A 20,395-nucleotide genomic window follows, 5' to 3' on the forward strand; every position below is an offset into this window, starting at 1 on the left:
CTAATTACCTTATGACCTATATTACAATTTACAAATTCTAGCCGTGGAGTTCGCAAGGCGGATATGCACTTGGAACGAATTCTCAGGGGTGCACCAGTTTCGAGATATTAATTCCCGAACTTGCGGAGAAACGCTGGCTTCTCCGCCCCCCCCCCCCCCCCCCCCCCCCTCTCTCTCTCTCTCTCTCTCTCTCTCTCTCTCTCTCTCTCTCTCTCTCTCTCTCTCTCTCTCTCTCTCTCTCTCTCTCTCTCTCTCTCTCTCTCTCTCTCTCTCTCTCCCTCTCTCTCTCTCTATCTATCTATCTACCTGTATATCTATCTATCTATCTATCTATCTATCTATCTATCTATCTATCTATCTATCTATCTGTCTCTCTCTCTCTCTCTCTCTCAGGTAAACTTCGCTGAATTCTTGGAAAAAGGAAAACTCGGTCAAATTTTAGAGCTCACTTTCTTCTTAACACCCGCACTTTAGTAGCACGCATCTATTTCCTAGATGCAGCTTAAGCCGTAGACCACCAACAGATTCTTGTAATCACGGAGTAGATGCTTAGAATGCAGATTTAAAGGAAATCAGGCATCCAGAACACCGCGCGAACAGTGTTTCCAAGTAAACGTCCGGTGCCAAAATAAGGCGGTCGATCAAAGCAGATGTCTTTCGCTTCGGTGAAAGACACACCGAGAAAAATAAATAAGACAGAAAAGTTTGGCAGTTTTAGAAACGCACCCTTCCTTCTTTTATTTCCTATTTCTTTCTTTTTTGTTCACGCCACTGCATTGCCTGTAGGAAAAGAAAAGAGGAATTGCAAGAACGGGGCGACGAAGCGAGTCACAGCAATGTGGCGACACTACACAATGCGGACGGTGTCAACCTCTTCTTTTCTTTTTTTCCCTGCTCTCAGCCGCGAAGAGGCGCGTGCCGGCGCGTCCATTTGCATATTCCATTAATCTCAGCCGCGACCGCCGAGCACAGCCGTGATCGACAGCCAGGGGGCGCCTGCGGCGTTGAGCTACGACACCGACGGCAATTTACGTTCGGCCGAATCGAAACCAGCAAGGCTACGTAATCTGCCACCCATCGCCCGCTAAAAAATTCCCCCCCCCCCCCCCGTCCGCCCCCGCTTGCTCTCAATCGGGGGAAACCTCACGCTCGAACCCAGACTCGCTCTTTTGAGCAGTGCATAATAGTGTAGCGCTATACACGAGAAGGATCGACGTCCTTGATGGCACCTTTGAAGTACATTGAGGGAGAGAGCAAACCAGAGCGTGCGCGTTTAGTCCATTTATCACGCCACCGATGCTTCGCCTGTCGGCAGCTCGGCGTGGTAAGCCGACGTCGCTTTGCATCCTGCGCGTGCTAGTGCGGCCTATTTTATTTCATTGACTGAGTGAAAAACTTGTGCCGGTGAGATACACTTTATTTTATTTGCGCCAACTTCAGGCATAAGAAGGCGTCTTGCTTTTAGCTCTACCCGTGAGAAAGCACTGCCGAACACATCAAGAATTGTACATATTTTTAATGAAAAAAAAAGTACAAACAGGTACTCCACTTCTTTTTTACCTTTCAAAGTACAGGATGGACATAAAGGTAACAGGTGCTTTAAAAGCGCTGTCCTTTTCGGTTTGAGCGAACGTATAACTAATTCAGCTGCATGTGGTATAAAATATTCTGTCCTCTTTGCCATTAAAGCTTCATGGTAATATATGGCATCGTTAAGAAGGTACATTTAAAATGTTCAGGAATTGAAGTATTCATTTCTTGTTCTTTCGCGCCACGGTGTGCTCCGATATCGCGTGACGTGGAATCAATTCTTTTTTTCACAGTCTCCTTTTTTTTTTTTTGGTGCTATGAAGACGGAAGCATTGATTTAAATGGTTTGAAGGCATTTGTGAAGTTTTCTTAGCAAACGGCTTGGTTTTCATCTAAAAAAAACAAGAACATAAGGACGGAGTTCTGAAGTGATTGTTGAATGGAATCACTTTTTTTTTTGTATGTTCGGTGCAAGTGTTACGGCTGCATAAAATGTTAAAAACCCCGTAGCGACACGAATCGATTAGCCATGAAAACAAAAGATGTAAGGGAGAACTTAAGTTTCCTCATGTTGTAGAAATCATGCGAATTGCGGACACCTGAAAGGCATTTGATGCGATTGCATTTAGCTGACATTGGCCTTACTTTTAAGCAGATATGGAGAACATTATCTCTCACGATAGCTTCTCATCATTTCCTTTTCTGTTCACCCCGAATGCACATTGCACGGGGGGGGGGGGGGGGGGGTATTATGGTGGAGCGAAAATGCTAGTGTGAATTATGCCCTTTTTTATTATTGTTCTTTATTTTTATTGTTATTTTCGCAGTGGTGGCTCAGGAGTGGGAGCTGCGCATGTGGTCTGCTCCAGGTTCGGTGCCACGTGGCGGCGCCCTATTAGTGCGCTGTCCCGTACCCAGTCACGTGAGCCACCACGTGATCGTCACCGCCTGGGAGGAGGAGCACCACAGCCCGGCACTCATCACGCCACGATCACCGACCGGTGGGTGGTTTGCCGAGCGGTCTCGCTGTGACCCCCGGCCTTTTCAACGCGAAGAACTTCGTGGCATCTTCTACATAACTTTAAACCGACTGGACTCGAGGACGTTCTATGGGTCCATGTTACTCGGACCATGGCTACACCCGTCACTGGCACAAAAAGCCTTTGGTGCATTAGTCCCTTACTTGAAGTGCACCGGCTGAAGAGACCGTTTATAGTGTCCCTGTGCATCATCCCACGTGCACCCAGTGCTGACAACCTTTCTGTTTTCCTCTTTCTCTTCCGCCTTTCCCTTACACCCAGTGTAGGGTAGCAAACCGGGCGCTCGCGTGATTGACCTCCCTGCCTTTCCTCTCATTGCTCTCTCTCTCTCTCTCTCTCTCTCTCTCTCTCTCTATTCAGACAACCTGTAGAAAGCTTACTGACGTTTCTCTGTTAAGTTTACAGATTACATATAGATAGCCTGCAACATTGTATTGCTTCATTCATTGTTTTGTGTTATTTTTTTATTTATTTATTTATTTATTTATTTATTTATTTATTTATTTATTTATTTATTTATTTATTTATTTTTGGAAAGTAATATTTATTTGCTTTTTGCAAGTGCCCCATTGGCCCTGTTCAGGAGTTTGTGGTCTGCAATAGACAAAAGGAAGCAGAATTCTTAACAACTCCGCAACGATTTGGACTCATGCGCTAAATATCAAGAACGATACACTAGCAGCAGTCAATATTCCACACATGCTAAGATGTTAACTTTCCTAATCGTGCGTGTCTCGACAGTTTTCGTTGAGCGGCTCAAAACAACACGCTATATAGTTTACAAATGTATGTGAAAGTATCAGCGTATAGAAATTGACCATGTTAAATGTGCATGTGTTGAGAAACAAAAAAAGGACCTGAAGTCATTCAAGAAGCAATCAATGAAGTCGGAATCGGAGGAAAGTTTCAACTTTGTTTTTAATTAAATGGCAACAAAATGAGAAGTTTAAGAACTGAACATCCTTCTACACAAGAATCATAGCCTGACCTCTCCAAAGACGCAACCTACGTGTGTGAGTGCGACGATGTACCGCTCCTTCAGAATCGCTGTGTTAACCACATTTTTTTTTTTCAAGTGGTGGTACGAAGCAGTGGCGACAGAGGGCAGGTACCTCGCCGGGAGAACGACACCGTCATTTCGTTAACATGCCTGTAATTGTTGCCGAACAAGTGCAGCTCATTTTAAAATGTTTATACACTGTCGTTGATTTGATAAAGTCGAAATCTTTGAACTCTTATTAAGTTTATCGGGATGATATTATCTTCAAGTTGTATTGCCCCGAGGAAATACTGCCTGACAGAAATGTGAACAGAGGAGCAAGCCCATGCAAATTCAGCTATCGACGAACCATACGAATAAAAAGTAGAGAGGTGCAGCTCTCTGTATAGCCTTTTTTTATGAAAACAGTGCGTCATTGGGTGAGAAGACTCGAAAAAAAAGAAGGGGGGGGGGGGGGACACAGGATAGGACGGCGTACATGGTGAAGCATGGGGTTCTTGCTATTCCTGAAACTGCGTCATACAAGGAAGTGCCCTTCGTTAAATATATCTGGCACAGCCTGCCACAAGGGTGTGCCTAAAGGATAAAGTTAACAATGCTACTAATAATAAAGCATGGCAGCGTCATTCCTCGCGACTGCCGGATGTCTGTCCAATCGCCGACGGCGTATTTCTTATCGGCGCCGTGTCACTGTAAATGCTGTGCTGGCGGTCCTCCGCTGCCGTCGCACGTCGGGTAATTGAATCTTCGCGAGTATTGCGCCTCTAGACCGATCGTTACTGACACCGAATGTTGTCGCACCGTCGTACCCGTACTGGACCTTCAGTGCCTGTCCCGCGTCATTTTTTTATCTGCACGTTCGCAGAATTCCGAGGCTCAGCAGAGATTTCTGTCTGTTCGCTGCATAGAACCCATACCTGAGCTATAGTTATTCCGCCGCTCCTTTTCTTTCTGAGAAACGAAAAGCGAAAGAAAGCTCACTGAACCACGCACATTCTTATTGAGTTAGCACTAGTTTACGAATCCAACGCAAACACAGATAAAAAGAAGGAAAGCACATTTTAGTCTATTTTTTTTCCTATATATATTAAAGGAGACGTTGGCACCTTTATGTGGTGCCGGCTGCTGCTCGTCACAGAGCGGAAAAACGAGAAACGCGCGGAATGATGTGCAAGATGCGCAAGCAAGCACAGTTCTGCGAGGAAGTGGAGCCAATACATACAGTTCTGCATAAGCGGTGAAAATATTTCTTTAGAACCGTGCAGCAGGAAACAGTAATGTTCCTTTTCGTTAGCGCATACGAGCGGCAGCGGGCCTCGCTATATGTCTAACTGTAAATGATCATTTAATGGATTACTTAATATTTGCTAATAGGCCTTATATATATGAAGCCCCATTCGTGCTCTGGGCATGTCGACTTACTAGTAGGTGCGATACTATTCCATATACATAAAAATATTTCTTCTCGGGGCTCGCAACAAAATATCGCTGCTCTTTGTAACAGGATAACTGAACAGCGAGCGAACCACAGCGAGTGCCAAAACATCGCGATGTCCTGCTCCCACGTTACCACCTTCTGCGTCATGACGTCAAGGCACATATGCACCTCTGGGAAACGAAACAGAAAGTTGATGGTAGAAAAGATATTATAGTTAATTATTTAGGGAACTTCGTGTCTTGCCAGTATCTTTCTAGGTTTTCGAGGTCCAGGAGCTACACTTCGTGCCCTAAATGGCAAGTAAAAAATATATCATGTTTGTACGCCTTTAGGCGTACGGACATGACATTATTTTCACGAAAGAATAGCCCTAACGCCCAGAACTATACCGGAACATACACCTGTTTAGCCGTCTGCTAGCAATATGACTTGGTGTGTTTGGTTTGCTCGCTTGCCTGGTTAATTTTTTTTTTTTTTTGACGATAGAAACTTCTCAATATACGGTGAGTTTCTTTCTGAATGCGAAAATATCTGCGTCGAAGAAACCCTGTCGGTATTTCTAAGCTTTCGATTAAGCCTTTGTTTGTAGCTCCTTGTTTAAGAACACTCAAAGTGACGCCACTCCTTCCACTATTCCTGTCGCATCAAATTGCATTTCATTCCTTCTTGTTCACGTCGCCTTAGCGTTTTATACGCGTGCCTGTCACGCACTTGTAAAACTATTGCGCAATGTGAGATTAATAGCCATCTTTTCAAGATCACGCGGCTCTGGAGCGCATCTGCTCCGCGAAGTCTTGAGTGGCCAATAGTGCTGGAAGTGGCGGGTTTCCTGCAACTTTGCTAAAAAGGCCGCAGACCGCGGCGGCGTCTGCCACACTCGTCGGCGCCAGCTCCATTAGACGGCGCACGCTTCTGCTTAGGTGTTCGCTCGTGTCGTGTGTACAGTCCGCTTTGAGCTATCGTCGAGCAGCGCTCCCGTCTACGGTGTGTCACCAACTCCGGCCTTGTTTCTCGGATATCTTCTATCTGCTGCCTAAGTGATCCCCTGGTTTTGTCATGGGTGGTTGGCACGGCCGCCGAGCACAGGGCACCAGCTGTATGATGTGAAAAACAAAAAACTAAAAAAAAAAAGCCTGCACGGACATTGTGATATCGGCTCGCCATATATAGCGTGCGAGAATTAGGGAGTGACGCTCCAAACGGACGCCTGCACTCCGAACTACGAAAGGTTCCATTTCACTTCCTATTTTCATCAGTTTCGAGCAGAAAGTAGCAACAGCGACCCCCCCTCCCCACCCCACTTTCTTCCCTCGTCCATAGTTTGTGTGTGTACATTGCGTTTCTCCGCCTCCTACTTCTTTTTTTTTTTGTATTTAGAACCTTTTTCATTTTTTAGCTCTGAACAGAATAACCAACCGAAACCATATACAGTTGGTCGCTCTATACCTTACTGAGGCAAAAATTCTTGAACCGTGGCCACATTCATCGCTGCTGGTGAAAGCTATTCGTGCGCAACCGCAGGTTTTGAAACGCACTTTACAATTTTACAGGTTAGTTGTCTTTTCTTACTGTTGTTAAGCTGCCAGTGCATACTGCCGCCACTGCTGCCACTGCTGCCCACGGTCTAGTGTCTTGCTTGCAATGTCATCTGAAAATTTTGATCCTTGTTCTGCATGCTACGAAGATATTATAGATGGTGAAGAATTTATGACTTGTGCAGATTGCTGTCAAAGGTTTCATATAGGGAAGTGTGCAGGGGTTGGGGAGCGGAGTTTCAAAGCAAAAAATGCTGAATTAAGAAAAGCCTTGAAATGCTTGACATGCCGATCTTCGGCGTCTCGCAGTCAGGATAGCAGCAGTGATGCATCTTCTGCTGTCCTATGCAAACGGCTTGCTGAGATTAGTAAGTCATTGGTAAATCTCACGGCCAAAGTGGATGATCTGACATCTTTGAAGGAAACCGTTTCAAGCATTGAAAAGTCTGTACAACATATGTCTGACACGTATGACAAATTGCTCGAAGTATCTAATAGGCATGACAAGGAAATCGAGCTCCTGCGTAAGAGAGTTGACGACATTGAGGCAAACCAGGACGGGCAGCAAATTCGAAAACTGCGTCAGGAATTGAACGACCTGAGCCAGTACAGTAGGCGGCAAAACATGGAAATACATGGAATGCCTGTGACAGATGGTGAAGATTTACTGAGCAAAGTAAACAGCCTTGCTGTGAAGCTTGACTTGCCCACACTTGTAGCAAAAGACATTGAAGGGCTACACCGCCTTCCATCTCAACCAGACAAGGTGCCTGTGGTTTTGATCCGTTTTGCCAACCGATCCACAAAAACAGACTGGATTTCAAAGCGCAAAGAATGCGAAGATGACATTCGATTCTTTGATAACCTGACGGCTTCTAGCAGGAATTTACTGTGGCTCGCTAAAATGAAGGCTAAGGAAATGAAGTACGCTTTCGTCTGGTCAAAGGAAGGAAAGATCTACGCTCGAAAGCAACCTGGTGCACGAGCCATCAGGATCGCTTGTGAGGAGGACATTGATAAGATGGTTTAATCACTGTTGCTGCGAGACTGCGCAGTACACCTGCTCGACAATGGCTTATTTTACTGCCGAGTCATTCACCGACTTTCTAAAGGATGGTGCTTACAATCCTCGCAACACACTATCTCTTTACCACTTGAACTGTCAAAGCCTAAAAAATAAATCAGAAGAAGTAGAAGCTGAATTAACTAAACTGAACTTTAATTTTGACCTTATTGCCTTCACTGAAACATGGTTTACCTCAAATGCAGATGTCAGCGAGTTTCCTGGTTATAAACCCATTTCAGTATTTCGAGATGGAAAGCGTGGTGGTGGTGTATCTTTATATGTGCAAAATTATTTGTGCTTTGAGGTCTTGTCGGATTATTCAATTGTTTGTACTGATTTTGAAACTGTCTGCATTGCTTTTCATAGAGTTGCTATTATGGTTGTGTATCGCCCCCCTCAAGGAAATTCTGACAATTTTTTTCGCTTCATTGATTGTTTTCTGAAGTTTGCTAACCAAAACAACTGGCGTATCATTGTGCTAGGTGACTTCAATATTAACTTTTTGGAGGATAACGCTCTGAAGATTAACTTAAATGAAATAATGCTGTCTAATGGTTGTGACAATACTATTAAATTGCCTACTCGCATATCCTTGCACTCTGAAACATTAATTGATTTGTGCTTCACTAATTTCCCACCTCAGAGTTGCATATCCGGTGTTTTTTCTTCTGGAATTAGTGATCACTTGCCTTTCTTTTCACTTTTTACTGATACGACCAAATTGAACAAACGCGTTCACGCTCGTAGAGTTAATGATGAAAAGAGCATCTCCAGATTTTGTCACTTGTTGTCTACAATTAATTGGGTAGATGTATATGGTGAAAATGACTCGTCTCGTGCTTATGATATATTTATTCAGAAGCTGCTTGAATGCTATTACGCTGCGTTCCCAACTCAAGCTATAAAAAAACATAGAAAGGCTAGAAAAGAATGGATGACGGGAGCACTTTTGAAACAAATTAAAGAAAAGAACAAAATGTTCTCTCGTTTTTTGGAAACGCGATGCCCGGATGATTTAGTTAAGTTTAAGAAGTTTCGAAATAAATTAAACTCAGATCTAAAGAAAGCTAAATCTTTTTTCTATATAAATAAGTTTTCGTCAATCTTACACAATCCTAAATTACTTTGGCAAGGTATTAACGTTATTATAGGGAACAGGAAGAATTGTCTTCCCTCTGAGCTGAAAGTCAATGGGGTGAATTATGCTGGAGTTTCACTTGCCAATATGCTGAATGAACACTTTTTAGTTGCCGGAGCATACCGACCCTCTGCTAGCTGTCATTCAACTCGGTCTGTTGACTCATACTTACCCTCTTGCAGTACTGAATCTATATTTTTGTCCCCTACTTCAGTGGATGAAGTTATTTCTATCATTAATTCATTCAGGAACACCTGCTCACCTGGAGATGACGAAGTTGCTGCTTTTCCTATCAAATGTGCTGTAAATATTATTGCTGGCCCTCTTACGCATATTTGTAACAGAATGCTTCTTTCTGGTGTATTCCCTAGCAAATTAAAAGTCGCGCGCGTTACCGTTTTATTCAAAGGAGGCAACAAAAATGACCCAAATAATTACCGTCCTATTTCGGTATTGCCTCTGTTTTCGAAGTTAGCTGAGCGTATACTCTATAGGCGACTAAACAATTTCTTACAAGCTAAACATCTTATCTGCCCCCAACAGTATGGCTTTCAGGCCGGTAAATCAACAGAATCTGCTCTGTTAGATATTAAAAACTGTATAATTAACAATTTTGAAACTAAGCTTTTTTCTGTTGGAATTTTTCTCGACCTGCGCAAAGCTTTCGATTCTGTGCAACATACAATACTGCTCCATAAATTAAAGACTTACGGGATCCGTGGAGTGGCAAATTCACTTTTGGAAAGTTATCTAACTGCACGGATACAGTACACTCAGATTCATGATGTAAAATCCAGTTTTGGTATGATAAAATTCGGTGTCCCTCAGGGTTCAATTCTGGGACCACTTTTATTTATTCTCTATATTAATGACATTGTAAACATTCCATTAACTCCTAATATCATGATGTATGCCGACGATACTAATGTCTTTTTTTCCGGCTCCAGTCTCCAAGTACTTGAACACCAATGTAATACCTGGCTTGAGGAGTTAGCGGTTTGGCTCTATGTTAATCAACTTCAATTAAACGTAAACAAAACAAAGTTTATGCTCTTCCATCCAAAAAACAAACCATTAGATCATCACATCAAACTATTTTTTAATGACTTAAACATCGAGCAAGTTCATAGTTGCCGGTTCCTTGGTGTGTTTTTTCGTAGCGATTTGGGTTGGAGTGATCATATAAACTACATTAGACTAAAAATGGCCAGATCTATTTATGTTATTTATCGTGTTAGACATCTCCTCCCACTACAAGTTAAAAAACAGTTATATTTTGCCCTTGTTCAGTCTCACCTGGTGTATTGCAATCTAGTGTGGGGTACATGCAACAAAACTGATTCACACAAATTGCTTTCTCTCCAGAAAAGAGCTCTACGTTTATTAAGTTCAAGTACATCTGTTGAAGCTAATCTTTTCGAAACATTTCATGTTCGCAATTTCTTTCATTTATACAATTTTAGTTTGGCTCTTCACATTTTTTATAAAGTCAAACATGACTTTAACTCTTTTTCTAATACTTATAATTCAAGAAACGTTGCGTATGGTCTACGTTCCGTGGCCCTATCTACTGCAAGACCCAGAACAAATTATGGTAAACAAACAACCGATTATCAAATTATAACATTGTGTAATGCCTATCAGTCTCTTACTCAGATTGCTTTAGAAAGTTATAGTGTGTCTGTATTTAAGAAAAAACTGACGATTCTTTTCCCCCCCGGTTAAATTTCAGCTAATTCTGTATACTTAGTTTTTTGAATGTGCATATTATGAAATGTTTTGTTTATTGTTAATGGATATTTATTATTGTCTATCATTAACTATTTACTATTGTGATCATGTTTACTCATTATTTTTCTTTTCTTTTGTCCATTCGGCCCCCGTTTCCATGATGTGTGATCGGGGTTTAGGCCTTGTCAGGAGGTATGCTTGGTCTACCTCCTTTAGCCTCACCTCGAGGGCATATTGTATTGTATATAATATGGCCAAATAAACATACTACTACTACATACTACTACTACTGGCCTCAGTGACCATTTGTAGTGCTGCTGGAAGTGCTGTAATATACCGCGCCGAGCTGTCACTCTCATTTTATTTCCCTCTTTTTATTCCCGCTTTTTACTTGCGCCCAGTGCGATGTAGCACGGGGAATAAGGCCGTGTCCGGCGTCGTTTTTTTTTTTTTGGCTTGGTATTTACCGTTCCTTTTGCCGTTACGTCGCCCCGTGTAAATCTTGTCAGCATCGCGAAAAATCAGCAGCCCTACCAGCTGGCCGTCTTCAGCCCACTGAAATACCACCTGCGCCAGTCTTTCTGGTTGGTATTGATCTCCTTGGCCATTTTTCTCTATCGCTTAGTGGGAACAAGTGGATAGCAGTTGCTACGGCCTACACCACGCAGTACGCGATCACGCGCACTCACCCTACTAGTTGTGCAACCGACATCGCTGGCTTCCTTCTTGACGCTGCGATACTTCACCACGGCGCTCCCCAAAAACTCCTTAACGACCGGGGCCGCTACTTTCTCTCACAGGTTGTCCAGGACATCTTGCACACCTGCGCTAGAAAGCACAAGTTTACAACTGCGTATCACCTGCAGACCAACGGCTTCATAGAGCGGCTCAATCGTACTATCACAGAAATACTCGCTATGTACGTCTATACCAACCTCCGCGGCTGGCATCCCACTCTGCCGTTCGTAACATTCGCCTACAATACGTCCCGTCATGAATCTGCTGGTTTCTCTCCACTTTTTCTCTTGTATGTACGAGACCCTAAACTACAATTTCACACGATCCTCCCAGCCGTTCTCGATACAGCGTCAGAATATGTGAACAATGTAAGGGCTCTCTCTCTCTCTCTCTCTCTCTCTCTCTCTCGTTCTTCCGGTTTATTCTTTTCCTCATTTGAAACAGTTCTGTCTTTTTCCGTCTCATCAGCGCAACCAAACCAAACCATATCTGGTTAGTCTCACTGCTTTCCTTGTGTACTCTTCTTCTCTCCTCACCATTGCAAGCACGGCCGCGAGAAAAAGTCTAAGAACCACAGCTGGCCATAGAAATGTATTTTATGTTCACAGCTTAGGTATGAAGGACGGAATCAAGTGGCACAGCCTGCATGCGCCTGTTCGGCCAGTGTCATGCATTAGGACAATTCCACCTTTGCATGGCTGTGCTAGGAGAAATAGAAATTTTCTGCTGAAGCCGTGGCTTCCAGATTTTTTCCCTCGACTATGCATTTAGTTCCGCATTGGCCATTTTAGGAATCCCTATGTTCATGAGTAATACAGAAGAGTATTTGATAAACATTTATAAGTTATAAAGCTTCACGCTTGGTTAAGAAAGAAGCCTTCGTTGAGCAACTGGTCTGCATATAGTACCGTCAAATCACTCTCGACTTCCCGTGCACATAGCAATGTCGAATGGCCTATTTCTCCATAGTTTTGCGAAGGAACTCACTGCAGCTTGCTCCCGCAGCAAGCTGCAGTGACGCTTACTGCGGTACGCCCCCATATATATATATATATATATATATATATATATATATATATATATATGGGAATGACGTAAGTAGCGTCTTATTGGGCGAACTCCTGCCCTCAAAAACAGGCTACACTCAAAGAACGGCGACAGCAGCGAATACTGTCGGCGATCGTCGAAAATCTGCTCAGCCGATCAACCGCGTCGGCTTTTATGCATCAGTCATCGAATGTTCCGCACTAATCGCTGGTGCCCGCCGCGTGTCTTCCAGAAAGTTCTACATCATTCGCGTCGCGCATACGTGAAATCAGACTACACAAGCTTCGGTGACAACAGGCAGCACATAGAACCATCGATAACATTCGAGAAATTTCCGATACAATGCGGCCGCGTCCCGCGCTGAGCGATAACATTCGTTAGACGGTGAAAACCGCTCGCCTGTAAAAGATAAACAAGTACACGCGTCAATATTACATGCGTCAGTTATATATATACATGCACTATATGATCAGGCACTCCGCGTTAAGAAGCAAATATATATATATATATATATATATATATATATATATATATATATATATATATATATATACATGCGCGTCAGTAATACTGCATCCTACGATTCGTTCAAGTAAGCTTTTCAGTGATATTGACGAAGCACTTGCACTACCGGAGTCTTGACTTGTCAAACTTATGAAAAAGCGTCTATCACACAGCGCTTTAAATGTAAAACCGGTGTAAACTGGTCCAAAGCTGGTAAACAGATACACTTTCCTTGTCTTTCGTTTCGGCTTAGCAACGTTCCAGTTTTTATAGTTTCCTTCACGCTGCACGTCTTGACATCGGTTTTCCTGCCTTCAGACTCGTCGCTAAAACTTTGGCGGTGCGTACAGAAACACCCACGCTAGACTAGCTGGCGAATAATTAATTCTCGAAAGTGTAATTTTGCTCCGCGTTAAGCCTCGTAGCGTTATTAGGGGACACGCCCCCATAACCCCGCTTCCCAGAAACGCAACGTTTAGCCGTCACGCTTTGCACTATGTTTGACGCTAGTGATGTGCGTGTGTGTGTGCGTGTGTGTGTGTGTGTGTGCGTGCGTGCGTGCGTGCGTGCGTGCGTGCGTGCGTGCGTGCGCGTGCGCGTGCGTGCGCGTGTGCGTGTGTGTGTGTGTGTGTGTGTGTGTGTGTGTGTGTGTTGTTGTTGTTGTTGTTGTTGTTGTTGTTGTTGTTGTTGTTGTTGTTGTTGATCAGGGACGTGTTTGCACCGACGTTGCGATGCCACCTACCCATATCTCGAAAACATCGTGCGGAGATAAGGCAGTCGTATTAAACTCGAGAACACCGAATACGCACTGCGTTTCATGTTCTCCGTCTTCAATTTCCACCTTTCGGCAGGCATCTAAACATTCAAACAAATTGTTTTCGTGGTGTTGTTCTTATTTAACTTCTTCTACTTCTCCACTCTTGAGAAACACAAGTTTGCAGTATGAACGAAAAAAAATTTGCCATGTATACAAGGCACTGAACCGGAACTTTCTGTGGTAGAACGAAGGAAGATAGCGGAAATACTCGGGCCATCCTGGCCCTCCTGTCGCTGACAAGTCGCGTGGCCGAAATGGAACGAAGACACGGCAGTGCTACATCTATAGAGAATACGGGGGGAACCGGATGTAAAAAGAACGGAAAGAAGTGAATGACTCAATACTCCGATTTCACGCTATCTCGAGAACAAAAAGGAAAGAAAGAAGGAACGCGTCCGTCTGCATGCAACCCTCCCCATCACCAAGGCTGCACCGATTGCAGAATGTGTAGGCCAGTGTAGGGCAAGAATAAAAGGGAGGCACGAGTGGGACATCTTAAAGATGGAGGGAAAGGAAAACGCAGCCCAAAGGTTTTTCTCATCGATGGAAAGGACCAGGGGAGCGCTTCCATGTCTAAGCGCCAGATCAGGCAATGTCTGTCTCGCTGTCTTCGTTTTTGTCGTTCAAAAACAAACAAACACTCGCATTGTGGTATTACGCGACCGCTGCCAGCTGGTGTCGTAAACGAATTTTCGAAAACGTGCGCACGTGAATGCTGTTTGTCCGTATATGCACGACATACAATTCGCCTTTCGCGAGGCATCGCTCATAAAATGATCAGCCGCTTTCCTATCGCAAACTTGCGCGTTGCGTAAACGTACTTTTTGTTGATACCAGATTGCTTACCATCGCGCGCCTCAGACATAAATCAAATCTTCGTTCAAACAGAGCAAGCTTCTGGGAAACTCGAAGGAAATAAAATACCAAAATGTAGTGGAGCGAACGGCAAGGAAAATGCGTGTATAGTTGTGGCGGACGAACATCTGAACAAGATTCGCTATATTAAGTGCAATCTCTGAATCTCTGAGCGAACGGAAAAGTACGAATCACTGATGGCGGGCATTTAACACGCCACCTCGTTGCTGCTGCATCGACGCCAAAATGCAGCTCATTATCAAATTTTTCTTTTTTCAATCTATAATTTCTACCACAAGACCTTCGAAGCCGTCGCGTGATTCCGCCGATATAACGATAGCAGTCTTTATAGATGGCTATATAAACAATATGATCATATATATATATATATATATATATATATATATATATATATATATATATATATATATATATATATATATATATATATATATATATACGATACAGTCATAACAACCCCCTTTTATCACTCCGAATTATCACGGACAACTGAGAATTATCTATCACCCTGGAATCTTCACTCGCTCCTGCACTTTCCCACCTCGTAACTCGCGCCGAAATGAGCGAGGCTGTTGGCTCGGAGTGAGCGACGTTGCACTTCACCGACACCCCGTGATGCTTAACCCGAAAGTGATCCTGCACATTGGTCTGGACTCCAGTGCTGCTGTGCAGGCACTGGAATGAAACCGCCGTGATATTGTCGCTGCCCATTAAGCTCAGGTTCAGACACTGGCCCACGTCCCTGTTACTTAATTACTAAGGTGTAAATACTCAGGTGTAAATCCTACATAAACAGGCTTGTCTAATGCCGGAGCTGCGAACAGCTCGTTAAAGACACTTAGATGTAGTCCTGGTGGATGTACATTGGGGCATCGGAATCTGATTCCGCGATGTGGCGACGACCAAAGAAGACGAAAGCAAAGAAGGGTATGATTCTAGTGAAGTACGAGTGTACCATTCAGTTTATGAAAACTGATCAGCCTCCATAGATTTAGAACTCAATTTTTACCATTGTTAGAGTATTTTAGACTGCAGCGAAAGTAGCCTTGTAGCTTTCTTCTCCGATTACAGCGTCGGTGGCACTGTAAAAAAAGATTGGAACGTCATGTACACGTTGTCCCAAGTATCATGCACCAAGACTTAAAGATATAAAAACGTCACGTGGCTGGAGAAAACCAGGGTAATATTGTTTGCCGTCGCTTGGAGATACTCAGAGTATTTGTTGCATTCCGCCCAATAGCATAATTAGTGTAAATTAATTAATCAACTTCTCAGATATTATAATGCACTGAAAACTGTCAGTGAGAAAATTGTACAGCAACATGAAAAACTCCCTATACAGCTGTCTGTTGCTCAATACGCGCTGCAAAAAAGTGTGTTTCCGAGAGTCAAAGAAGCCCGCGAATACTCGGAAAATTGCTCCCGCGACTGGCCGCTCGAAGCACATTGCGTGTATTCGCGGGCCTCTTTCACGCTCGAAAAAACACTTTGATGTAGCACATATTGAGCTACAGAAAGCTGTATCGGAAGTTTTTCATGTTGCGCTACAATTTTTTCATTGGCAGTCTTAATCTAATTATAATACTTGAGAAGCTGATAATTAATTAAGACTAATTATGTAGTTAGGCGAAATAAAAAAAAAGAGTTTCTTCAAGCGACAGCAAACAACGTTACCTTGGTTCTGTCCAGCTACGTGGTATTTGCCTATTATTAAATCTTAGTGCATGATTGTTGGGATAACAAACTGTTTTATCTTATAAAGTTTGAAGATGAAACGCAGGAAGGAGGGTTCTGTCTTGAATCTACATAAAAAACACGGCTGAAGACTATTTCTCCGGCCACACAACTGGCAACAACCCATCAGCTTTCCCGTGATGCGTTCGAGGTGCGGCATACACTCCCATTGATCGGGAAGTTCAGCAAATTAGAAGATAAAAAAACAAACATGTTTTTTGAAACGATTCCATAAATTGGAGTCGACGTCTTAAAAAGCAACGACAAAATTCCGTCGATGATTAAGCTGCTGCCTCACTGCGTTCATTTCAATTTTGCGTCTGCTTCCTGGTATGAAACGCTGAGAACCACAACAATGTTTGCCCCGGATAGCAAAGTAGCCAAGTTTTATCTGGCTAGATTGGATCTGGTTAAGTTAGATGAGGTTGCTTTTGATTTTTGCCGGCGTAAAGCAATAAAAAAATTAATTTGGTTAAATCTCTTCTATAAGCAGCTCACGTATGCTTCGAATGAGTAAAGGGCCGCGCTCTTTCCTCAGTCGCAAGGAAAAGAACTTTACAAGCATGTTCAATTTGTGGTCAAGCAGGCTCGATACAAGAATGGCGTGTAAACATGTCATGTTCAGCTAACTTTGTGAAGCGCTATGTGAAGGTGGTGTTTCTCGCGTATTCTCAATGCGATTATCAACTCAGTTCTTGTACATTTAGTGCATCAAGAAGTATCAGAGTTTTGTCAGCTTCCGAAGCAAAATGAACTACATTTGCATTGCGACTAATTCCTGAAATTGAAAGAAAGAGCGAAATTTGCTGCACAAGAACTTGCTTTAGCTGTACTCAGCGCAGCCCTTAATTGTCGCACATGCACTGCGGGCATACAACACTATGCTATACGGAATTGCGTTCTTGAACTATTATTAACGTTGACAACCGTATCAAGTGTTCTTGCTACAATTGTGTCTCGTTCGTTCAACAAAGTTTATGTGCCAATGTTCCGATCGAAAGCCGTATCGAAAGGCAGAATTTATCTATGAATGTCCGTCCAGCTCGTACCAATCGTGATTGATCAAAACGCTACCTCGAAACAAGTCATTCCCAGTGTAACATGCCGCCATATAAAAGTATTCGTACATCATCAAACATAGAGAGAGAGAGAGAGAGAGAGAGCAAATGATAAATGAAAGGTAGGGAGGTTAACCAGGACTGAGCCCGGTTGGCTACCCTACACTGGGGAAAGGGAAACGGGGACGGAAAGATTAAAGAAAGAAGAGAAAGTCCACCGGGGATATCGTTCAGTCACTCAGTCCGGATCACAGACGCTGACTCAATCCTGTATCTTTCAAATATCGCAGCAGCGCTTTTGTGGCCTTTTGTAGCTGCGATATGCGAGGCCATGGTCCCAAGATCTTGTTCAAGGTGAACGGTTTTCTATCTAAGTGGTTGAGAGCTGTGCAGAGTTCTTGTCTTTCATTTTCAAATGATGGGCAGTAGCAAAGTAGATGGTCTATAGTTTCTTCGACACCGAAGTGTCTTCTTGGCAGAACACTTGTTTCTGTGCTCTGTGAATTTTTGGTAAAATCTTCGGCTTTCGAGGTGCCTCGCCTCCCCGTCTTGCAGCCATGGACGCGGAGCATGCTAGAGGCCCGCCTGGCCAGACGTCATCACAGCCGTCAACCGCAAGGAAGCGAGTTGGCTCCCCCAGTGACACCGAAGACACCGAGCTGTACTCCATGTCGGACGACTCATCCGACGACGGCTTCATACCCGTCCGGAGTAAGAGGGCGAGAAGAAAAATCGTCAACACAGCGCCGTCAACTCCTGCGAGCACAACGACTATGAAGTCAAGGCCTGCGCGCTGGCCACACGTCATCATCTATATGCCGGAAGAGCCATCAAGCAACCTACGATTGCTGAACAGGCAAGCCCTATCCATTTTTCTGGAACGTGCGGTGCCGGATCAAATTAAAGATATAAGAATAAATCCACGCAAGAATATACTCGCCATAGATGTGTACAACGCGACTGCGCTTGGAAAACTTCAAGCGATCACGGAGCTAGGCGGAATCAAAATGCGCCCCTTTATCCCGATCGACGACACATCCATAGCCGGTGTGATTTACGACATCGACATAGCCATTCCTAATGATGACTTACCTAGCCTCATCAAGCCGGCATACGAAGGCACGATCATTACGCAAGTGCGCCGCCTTGGGAATACGCGCTGAGTAAAAGTAATATTCAAGGGGGATTGTATCCCATCCCACGTTAAAGTCGGACATTTTCGACATCCGGTTCGACCATTCATCCAGAAGCCGCTTCAATGCCATCAGTGTTTCAGGCTAGGACACGTCAAGGGCGTGTGTCCCAACTCGCTACTGTGTCCCCGTTGCGCTGAACCTCATGCAGAACAGACCTGCGGTGCCACGGTCCTGAAGTGTGCCAACTGTAGCGGCCCTCACGCGGCCTCGTCGAAAGACTGTCCCCGCATCAAGAGGGAACGCGCGGTTCTCAAGCAAATGGCCAGAGACAATTCGGCCCACAGGGAGGCAGCCAAAGTAGTCCGGCGTCGGCGTCGACGTCGGCACCATCGCACGTCTTCGAAGAAGACGCATGCGCGAAGTGACAGTACCCACTCCTCTGCGGTGCCAGTTAGCCGCGCCGCGAAAGGGCCCACCACTTCCACGAAGGAAGCAGAAAAGACTCTATCTTTAGAGGAATGGCCTACGCTACCGAGCCGCTCCCTTGCGAAAGAACCTCAGAAGGTCGGGGCCCCACCTGATCCTTCTCCGGCCATGGATGATTCACCCAAAACAGACCGTCAAGTCATCTCGGTGCTACGTTCTCTCATGGAGGCCATTCGAGCGCTTTTAGTGGACATGAGGACACCATCTGCTCGAAGCGCACTTAAAGTGTTGGACGCCTTAAGCCCAGTGCTTGCATCCCTCAACTAGAAAGATGGCTACTCATACCCCATCCTTCCGGAAAGAAGTCAAAGCAGCGTCCGTCATCCAGTGGAACGCCAGAGGGCTAAAATCACGAATTTCAGATTTTCGTCAGTTTGTCTACACCAATGGGTTTCCACTCATCGTCATTTGTGAGCCCAACTTGTCGAAACCAATAAGACTGTCAGGATACGAGTTTATCATGTCATCAACAAACGGTGCATGCAGCAAAATCGTCGTTTTTGTTCGTCGTGAACTCACCTATGTTTTGCAACCAATTGCGCCCCACGACGACAATCAATATATATGCATCACAGTTAAAAAGAACAAACTCTTGTTTACTCTCATAGGCGTGTATATATCGCCTTCCAGCAATTTCGATACCAAAAGATTTGAGGATATCTTGAGTGTTTGTCCCGCCCCATGGGTCATCATAGGAGATTTCAATGTGCACCATCCAGCATGGGGAAGTACAAGGACAAATGCAAGAGGACGAAGATTGGCAAGTATCGCCCACAACTATGGCCTTACTCTCCTGAACGATGGTAGCCCCACCTTTCTTCGAGGCGTGACATACGGCAGCTGCCTCGACCTTGCTTTCGTCTCCAACTCTCTCGCCAGATGTGTGAAGTGGTTTCCAGACATTGAGACACATGGGAGTGACCACATTCCCACCTATCTGAACATCAAAGGCTTGTCGTCTACATCAGGCTCACGGAATACCATTCGGACGATTCAATGGGCCAACTTCAAATCTGAGATGGAAGATGCCTGCCGCGAGGGCCTACCCTCTGGCTTAGAGCAAACGATTAAAATGACGATGCAAAACGCCACTCGCATGATGACGATCTCTTCCACGCGAAATGACTTCGACATAGAATTAGAGCGACTTCGAGCGCTTCGTCGCCGGGCGGAACGTCGATATCGACGTACAAAATCAATCCATGACCTTAGGGCAGCCAGGAGGATGCAAAAGAAGATTCAGCGTCGTATGGATAGATTAGCGTCGGAACGGTGGGCAACGTTTTGCCAGACACTCGACCCTCGCAAGCCACTGTCTCACATTTGGAAAACGGTGCAAGGTCTGCGCTGCCTTCCGGAACGGCGTTTTCCATTCAAGGCGCTAGCGCTTTTCCAAGGGCGGCAAGACATCGATGTCGCAGAAGACTTTTGTGCGCGGATCGCAGACCAAGCGACTCGTCCAGATCCTCCAGCCCGAGCTGACGTCCTACATTCCCGTGATTGCCGCATGGACCTTCCTTT

The 20,395-nt window shown here is 44.5% G+C and overlaps 1 protein-coding gene across 2 annotated transcripts in view; it reads left to right on the top strand.

The window, feature by feature from the left end:
- LOC126536864 (cell adhesion molecule Dscam1-like) overlaps positions 1–20,395 on the top strand; it is a 185,463-nt gene that overhangs the window by 100,305 nt on the left and 64,763 nt on the right. For both annotated transcript variants that reach the window (XR_011893812.1, XM_072287776.1), the window contains exon 4: positions 2,358–2,531. Coding sequence is in view for 1 of the 2 variants with exons in the window: in XM_072287776.1 (XP_072143877.1) it covers positions 2,358–2,531 (174 nt within the window). In the remaining variant the exon portion in view is untranslated. The remainder of the gene's footprint in view (positions 1–2,357; positions 2,532–20,395) is intronic.

The sequence above is a fragment of the Dermacentor andersoni genome, chromosome 4 (genome assembly GCF_023375885.2).
Source record: "Dermacentor andersoni chromosome 4, qqDerAnde1_hic_scaffold, whole genome shotgun sequence".
NCBI lineage: Eukaryota > Metazoa > Arthropoda > Arachnida > Ixodida > Ixodidae > Dermacentor > Dermacentor andersoni.